Below are 8622 nucleotides of genomic sequence, written 5' to 3' on the forward strand. Positions count from 1 at the left end.
TTAACGATGCCTTTTGACGTTCAGGGACTTGTCAGGGTGAGGGGTGACCACCTACGAATCAGATTCTTCCTTGAATGACAACAACTTCCGGTCGATAAGCTCTTGAACCTTGGACTTGAAGGCCTTACAACTTTCGATATCATGCCCGGGTGACCCTGCATGATAGTCACATCTGGCATTCACGTCAAAATTGGATGGGTATGGCGGCACCATGGCATCTGGACATCAACCATCCCTTTATCAATCAAGTAAGGCAAGATTTGACCGTATGGCATGGGTATAGGATCAAAGCATGCATTCCTCCTTTCATAATTGTTTCTAGGTCCAAATTGATTCTTCTTTTGGTACCCATTTTGCTGTTGCTGGGGATTCTGCTGAGCAGGAGTCATAGGATACATCGGTTATGGGTATTGCCCTTGGGTTATCGCTGCCACATATGGGTATTGGAAATACGGTAGTTGAGTCGTGGGCCCTTGTGATGTCCCTACCGCAATGGCATTAGTTTCGCCCTCGATTTTCTTCTTTGCCCCATCTTGACCATTGGAGGCGCTTTTTATTTTACCGCTCTTCAACCCCTCTTCCACTCGTTCTCCGATTATCACCATGTCAGCAAAACCGGATGATACACACCCTATCATTTTCTCGTAGTATATGCTTCACAGAGTGCTCATAAACGTGTCAACCATTTCTTTGTCGAATAACGGTGGTTGCACACTAGCAGCCAATTCCCTCCACCTCTGAGCATACTCTTTGAATGATTCATCGCGCTTCTGAGTGAGGTTCTGAAGTTGCATGCGATTGAGAGCCATGTCCAAGTTATATTTGTATTGCTTTAGGAAAGCATCAGCAAGATCCTTCCATGTCTGGATTTGGGTCCTCTCAAATTGCATATACCAATCCAATGATGCCCCACTTAGACTGTCTTGGAACACATGGATCATAAGCTTCTCATCAGTGGCGTGTGCAGCCATCTTCCTGCAGAACATCTTCAAGTGATTCCTTGGGCAATGGATACCTTTGTATTTCTTAAAGTCGGGCACTTTAAATTTTGGGGGGATGACCACATCTAGAACTAAGCACATGTCCATAGTATCGACCCCATAAGCACTGAAACCTTCCACCGCCTTTAGTCTTTCTTCAAAAGCCTAGTACATTTGAGCAGGTTCAATATCAGGGTGAGCATTGATAATTGTTGATTGTTTTGGCACATAACCCCCCACACCATTAGTTGCGTGACGAGGTTGGCTACTTCCTTCTTGGCCCATTGAAACCCTTTGGGGAGTAGGGTCTCCACTTGTGACTGGTATTATGACCGGAGTCTGAGTTGGGTCACTTTCTTCTTCTGGAAGAGTATAGCCCTTAGGAAGGCCGAGTTCAGGCCATTCCGTACTCCTTGCCGGTTGAGGGGTACTTTCCTTGGTGGCCAAATTTTGGAACAGCTCCAGAAGCTTACCCATCGTTGTTTTTATAGAGTCAACATCCTCTCTTAATGCCGCATTAATCTGCTCTTGGTGTTCCATGACTCTTTGCAGGTTAGCACACGTCCCGTAAAAGTGTCGAGTAGGCGCGCGAGGTGGTTGTTTCACAGGTTTTCGGGTTATATTGAATTTCCTGAGTGTCGGGAAACCTGCTAGTGGGATTACGATCGAAGGACGACGAAGGTGGAAGAAATATGAGTTTAATGTTTTAAGAATGTAGGTACATGTATGCAAATGCATGAGAATGCATGAGTATGCAAAAAGTTTTTTTTGTTTCATTTACAGAATATGCTAAAAGGTTTTAATGATGAGATGAGACCAAAGAAGGTCAGGGTGTGTCCCAAATAACAAGTTGGTAGGGTAATTGGAAATTGATAACATAGCCTAAATAGGGGGCTCCCTACAAGGCTGATTCTAAATCTTTACTATCCAATCCCCTTACATGTAGGTTCTAGGGTTTTAACTTGGGTCCTAGAGTCATCAACCTCATTTGATAATATTACCGCCGTTGCAAAAACTCGCAGGACAGTAACACTCTCAAAGGGAAATAAAACTGAACTCTGATTGATAATGATTATCTAGAGGACTTTTTTTGGTGTCTATATACAAGTTTACTATATAAATTAATTATATGTTTATACCTTGAATAACCGATCATATCTAACTCTTAAATGCTACCATTTGTGATTTTAATTTCAAGTTCAAACCTGAAGGTGTTATACTTAATTGTAACGTTGATTGCTATGCCAAGATACATCTCGCTACCGGAAAGCAAAGATTGGGCATCAGGGAACAACCCAAGAAATGTTGTGTTAGAGCATTGAGGGGGGTAACTTGGTTACTTCAAGTTACTATGTTTGTGTTAGAGCATTGCAACCAGTCTCTATTAATTTAGTTTCATGAATATTTTTGTAACAGAATTATTTTTGATTTGGTATGAAAATTTGATTTTATAATATTGCATATTATTAATGGTTATCTATGAAATTTTTTTATTTATAATCATGTACAATATTACAGGAGAAACAATTCTTAAGAAGAAAAAAAAAAGGTATTGGGTGAACTGATTTAATAAATGTTATTAAATCATGTGGGCCGATTTAAATTTGAGTTTTTAAATCGGATCAATGTAGATTTAAAATTTTATGGTACTGTTGAACATTTTTTAAATATGTTCAACCAATTTAAATACATACTTTTAAATCGGTTTGTCCTCGTAACTGACTTAAAAATGAAAAAGTTACTAAATTGGCAAAAATTAAATCGGACCTAGAACCAATTTAAAAAGTCTTCAGAATCGATTTAAAAAGTGTTTTTTCCACTAGTGGTAAGTGGTTTCAGTCTCATTCCGATCGCAATCGCGGAAGATTGAACCGTGATCTTTCCTATCCAATTCAGCGTCAATCATTATTGAACCAAATAATGATTGGTGAGACGACACAATTTTGTTGTAGAAAAGAAACAAAGTATTTTAAAGGCAATAAATACTTCTTTTTAAGGCAATAAATACTACTTTGATATGAGACTAAAAAGATAAAATTTAAGAAAAGGTTGGAAAGTCGGCACTTGCCTTGCATTGCCATTGCGTGGAAGCAAAAATGTATTTGACCCCACATGCTTAGCTAAATATCATACCATTACCCCTCCATAATAATTGAACACATAAACTAAAGTAAGGTGACACCTTTTTCTTTTCTTGTGTTCCCATTTTGAACTCTACATATCTTCATCCATACACATCTCACCTTTTTTTTTTAAGAATTAGGTTTGTTTGGATGGTAAAGGAAAGTGAAAGGAAAGAAAGTAAGAAGAAAGAATGTTGAAGGAATGAAAGTGGGTAGAAAGTGAATGGAAAGTAAAATGATTTTTTAGTTGTTTGGTACGAGTGAAAGTGAAAAGAAAGTGAGAGGAAAGAAAAAGATGTATTTAGCAAATGACATAACTACCCTTATATAAAAAAATGAGATATAACTTATTTATTTATATAATATTTCAAATTAAAATAGGTATTATTGCCAGACCAAAAAAAAAAAAAAAGGTATTATTGTACTGGTATTATTGTCTGATTAAAGAGTTTTTATACCAACTAATGCAATCCTTCTTTTTTTATACCAAGTGGCATGTATTGAAAAAAAGGTTTTAAACTCAAGGGCCATTTTGTCTTTTTAACCAAAAAATGGGTTCACTATTCCTTTCCGTCCAACTATGAGCGGAAACAATTTTGGTGTGGGGCCTATCAACATCTTTCTTTCCTTCTCCTTTTTCATTTGTTCCAAGCAAGGGAAGATTCCCCTTTCCAACCTCTTTCCCTTCCCTCAGTTTCTTTCCTTCCTCTTTCTCTAGAACCAAACACAGCTTTAATTATCGACACGATGCATCCTTAGATCTAATAAAAGAAACCTTTCATTGAATTTAAAAATCTGATAATTGACACATCAAATTTCTGATTATGATTAAAAGTCTTTACAACTTATGCATTGTATAATGTTGTAGGAGTAACTCACTACCTTCTTGGTGGAATTGCCACAACGTGGACATTCTTCTTAGCAAGAATTATTGTAGTAGGATAATGGTTAGGAGGATTTGAAAAGCATCATGATATTAAAATTTTCAAGGTTTAGCCAAGGCTTAGCTTAGGACCCCCACTACTCGTCGTATTTGGTTTGGTATTGCTACCGCATATGACTTCGAGAGTCATGATGATATTACTGAGGAACCTCTTTATCAAAACATTTTTGCTTCTCATTTCGGACAATTAGCAATCATTTTTCTGTGGATTTTCGGGAATCTCTTTCATGTAACATGGGAAGGAAATTTTGAGGCATGGTACAGGATCTCTTTCTCTACGGATCACTTTCAATCTTTTATGGTGATAACATCCTGGCTTCATTCTTTATCCACCCTCCCCTCACATGATCCAACACTCAAGTGGCCCCTAAATTAATGCTCAAGAACCTCGACCAACATTATTAAAATAATCACAACACTAACTTAAATTTATTTATTTTATTTTTTAAAAAACTTTGCTTATATTCCCATATTAAATTCACTTTCAAATATTATAATAATACTCGCTATGGTCCTTGTTATAAGATAACTTTTTTTTGATTAATCGTAAAACTAATGTATCTGAATAATATTATAATCTAAATATATTAGTTTTACGATGAATTTAAAAAATCAAACTTCTCTTATAATGATAACTAGAGGGAGTAGTACTAAAAAATGACCAAAGAAATGAGAAGAAAATTCAAAATTGGTCAGGCATAGTTTATTTGCACTCTGCACTGCAGCAGTACCAGCTGGTAATAATAATAATAACTTCAGAAGTCAGAACCAAGCGGCAATACAAAAAAAAAAAAAAACAGTAACACAACACAAACGTTAAAGAGTACGAACTCAAACATTTCTTTCTACTCTCAAACTCTTTCTATCTCTGTCTTGTTTCACTTTCACCCCTTTCTCGTGAAACATAGGAACCTTCGTTTTCATCTATCTTCTCTCAGGACCGATTAGGACTTTCAACTCTGCATTCACCGACTCTCCATAACAACAACGTCACTTCATTTCTGGGTCTGCTTCCTTTTCACAATCTCTCTCTCTCTCTCTCTCTCTCTCTCTCTCTCTCTCTCTCTGTTGTGTGTGTCGGTGTTTGTTTGGTTTGATGAATGGTACAGTGGGGTTTGTTTGAAGGTGAATGAAATTTTATTTTTTTTTTATTTTTAATTCGAATGCTTTCAATCAAAAAACTTAATGGTCCTTGTTCCTGTTTAATGAAGTGGCTCTTTAATACTAGTATTAATTAATTATTAAAATTATTAATAAATAAAAGGAAATTCAACTTTGGTCTTAGCTTTAACCAATGAAACTGGTGTGTGTTTATCCTTGGTTAGGAATTAGGATGTGTTATACTACTTTCAGATCAAACATTGGAATTGGAATTTCATATGAAGCCTACTATAGATTACATATCTTTCATTTGCCTATTCTTGATTATGACCTTTTTTAATTTATGCTATTCCAAGTACTGTTGAGACTATTTTATTTTTATTTTTAAATTTCATAAGGGTCAAATTGTATGCTACTTGGGAATTTTCTCATGCTTCCTATTGGTTAAGAAAAATGGAATATTTGACTTACAATTTTTAATTTTTTACTCCATAGAATACAATTTGATATTTTGGTTTATGTTAGATACATCAGTAAATGGTTTTGTTCAATGGAAATGCTATTGAGAATATCTTTTAAAGTTCTACAATCTTGTAAAAAAAACTTAATAGGATAGTCTCTAATTGTATCATATTCCTATTATATGATTTGTTTATTGGATTTTTCATGTAGTCCAATATTGTAGGGTAGTGTTAGAATTAGCCTAAAGATATGAAAAATCTGACTAGCTATATCATGATTTAGACCTGAGCTCTATCTTCTTATTGTGACTTGTGAGTCATCTTTTTCAGTCATTCTCAATCATTATTGTATGATTGTGTCATCAATATTTGATTTCTTGTTATGTTATTTTCTTCTATATATTTCATAGAAAAGTTTAAGTTTTAATTTTTAGTCTATGCAAATGATAATGCTAAGTATGAGTTTCAATTTGACTTAGCTTTGATGTTTTACAGAAGCTAAATACATGATACTAAAAACTCTGATGGAAGAAAAACAGTTGGATTTTAATCAGCCAATTTTATCAGTAAGGCGATTCCCATCAACAGCACAATCTGAAAGCGACAGTAAAAGGAAAACCGATAAGCCAATATCGAAGAGAACTCGTCTTCCTGGTTACAAATCAGAGTTAAAATCAGGTCCGGTGAGTAACCCTGGAACTGTTCCTTTTGTATGGGAGAAGACTCCTGGAAGACCTATAGATGAGAGCAAAGTGCCAACAACAGCTATTGAAGGGCCTCTCGTCGCTCCTAAGCTTCCACCGGGAAGGGTTTTAAAAGTCGAACAGCAAGATTTTGATAAAATTCCTAAGGGCTCATCAGTTACTCGGTCCAGAACAGAAAGCACTGTTTCCAATTCTATGAGTGTTGCATCTTTGGATAGTAAAGATGCAAATCATGACAACCGAAAAGAAGAGATTTTGGAAAAGGAAAGTTCTGGTTCAGATAATGGGGATGAGACCTATCTAGATGCTCGTGATACACTTTCTAGAACCGAATCATTCTTCATGAACTGCAGTGTGAGTGGTATGAGTGGATGTGATGATCGAGAGGTTCAACCATCTGAAACTTTTTCGGCAGATCAACAGGCTCGTGATTTCATGATCGGTAGGTTTTTGCCTGCAGCAAAGGCTATGGCTTCTGACACGCCTCATGTTCAATACGCCTCGAGGAAGCCAGTTGTGAGACGGGAACAACCCAGACTTGTAAGGAAAGTAGAAAGTGGAGCCAAGAAGTCCCGCCCCTTGGACCCGAAATGGCAAAAGGTTTTGCCACATTATGCACAAGATACGAGCATGGATGAAAGTGAAGACGAAATCGATGATGATAGATATGAAAGCCATGCACCTAAAGTTTGTGGGTTATTTCCTCGGTTCTGCCTTTTAAGTCCATTGCAAGGACTAAGAGTGGAGGATAAGATTGTAAATTCTGCAATTCATGGAGTGCAGGGTAAATCGATTGTTTCTCGGAGAAAAAATGCAAAAGAGGTATTCATTATTCCCAACCTTTTTTGCTTTTGTTATTATTTCACCTTAGGTTCTAATATTCTTTTTTTTCTTTTTTTCTCCCCCTGCAGCATGCCAGAACTGTTAATTATGGGAAAGAGTCCCAATCTAAGCATGATATTGATCCACATCGAAGAGGTTGCGACAAATTACCAACCTCTGTCAGAACTCGATTTGAATCAACCTGTGAAAGCCCTGCCGTTGAGAAAACTCTATATGTAGATTCTGTACAGGAGGTTTCTTCTGAAATGAATTGTCGAACTGATCACAGAGAAGATGATTTCGAGACTTTAAGAAAAGACAGCAGCATCGATAAAATTACTTCTATAGAGTCTTCAATTGACGATAGCAAACACATGGTTGTTGTGGATGCAAAATCAGCATTACAGCCAAAAGGTTTGGTGTTTCTTGATTCAACTCTTCTGGTTTGTTCTGATAAATCAAGTGATGATATGCAAATGAAGAAAACGACTAATCATTCCAACAAAATAAACACAGAAAAGCAAGGAAGTAACATAGATCGCGATTTTAGTACCGCGTCAAGGCTAGAAATGGCCGAAGACAAGAAAATAGAATCAAAAAATGAAGTTCCAAGCAATAAAATAAGTTCCAACGGACTAATTCAGAATCCTGCTCCATGGAGAAACTTGCAGTTGTCTAGTGACTCGGAATTTGGTTTAAAGATCCAACGTGCTGCAAAATTGGTTGATCAAGAACACGCTCATGTTCGTGACTCTAATGAGAACCTCAGTAATTTGACTAGCTTAAAGGTGGTAGGTGGCATGAAGAATGAATCAGAAAACCAGTTTCTTATGAAGCTAGGCCACACAAAGACGTCAAATGCAAGCTCTTTGAAGGTTCCTCTTGCTCTTCCTTCCCCAAAAGCTCCTTCAGAGTCTTGGCTTAAGCGCACTTTACCTACAGTTTCCTCCAAGAATATCTCTTCACGGTCTCACCTTGCTGCCGGCATTCATGCACCAGCTCAAACTCCCAATGCAGCATTACTCGATTATCGTGGGCATCTGCGGTTTGCTGAGGTAATTCATTTAATTCTTTTCATCGTTTCACGTAACTGTTATCCCTCATGTGGTTGATGATGATGCTTATATTCCTTCGTTTTTTCTTTCTTACAGGAACTGGCACCAATTCCGGAAGCCTGAGTTTTGTTTTTTGAGTCAATGTAATTATTTGCTCTTTGTTTTCATAGGTTGGTCTCCTTTTTGGTTCTATATACATATAGGTGGTATATATATAGTTCAAAGTTTAAAACTACAAATCACAATTGTCTTTTAATCCTGTAAATTAAAAGTAATAAGTGTTTTTAATTCTAAATTGTGTAAATTACACCATCTTAATGGTGATATGTTCCTGAAATAATTTGGAGCAAAGGTCGTTAGCCCAAAAATAGTTGTATCTTCAAAAGATGCTACAGAGAATAATTTTATGATAATTGAAGATGTTGCTGTTCAA

At 36.5% G+C, this 8622-nt stretch overlaps 1 protein-coding gene across 4 annotated transcripts; it reads left to right on the forward strand.

Annotated features, from left to right (window-relative positions):
- Nucleotides 1–4815: 4815 nt before the first annotated feature.
- On the forward strand, nt 4816–8622 carry LOC123906428. Of its 4 annotated transcripts, none has more exons than XM_045956324.1 (4): nt 4816–5171; nt 6104–7134; nt 7224–8189; nt 8286–8622. In XM_045956324.1, the coding sequence occupies exons 1-4, from the start codon at nt 5147–5149 to the stop codon at nt 8310–8312; spliced, it is 2049 nt and encodes a 682-aa protein (XP_045812280.1). In that variant the 5' UTR covers nt 4816–5146; the 3' UTR covers nt 8313–8622. The 4 variants fall into 4 exon arrangements, with proteins under 4 accessions (XP_045812280.1, XP_045812281.1, XP_045812283.1 ...); XM_045956325.1 differs by having other exon boundaries at nt 4816–5051; XM_045956327.1 differs by lacking the exon at nt 4816–5171 and having other exon boundaries at nt 5246–7134; nt 7224–7548; nt 7651–8189.

Source organism: Trifolium pratense, linkage group LG2 (genome assembly GCF_020283565.1).
Source record: "Trifolium pratense cultivar HEN17-A07 linkage group LG2, ARS_RC_1.1, whole genome shotgun sequence".
Lineage (NCBI taxonomy): Eukaryota > Viridiplantae > Streptophyta > Magnoliopsida > Fabales > Fabaceae > Trifolium > Trifolium pratense.

Coding starts and splice junctions, on each gene's coding strand:
- LOC123906428 (XM_045956324.1), top strand. CDS start 5,147: ATGGTACAGTGGGGTTTGTTTGAAG. Junction 7,135..7,223: donor GGAGAAAAAATGCAAAAGAG/GTATTCATTATT, acceptor CTCCCCCTGCAG/CATGCCAGAACTGTTAATTA. Junction 8,190..8,285: donor GGCATCTGCGGTTTGCTGAG/GTAATTCATTTA, acceptor TCTTTCTTACAG/GAACTGGCACCAATTCCGGA.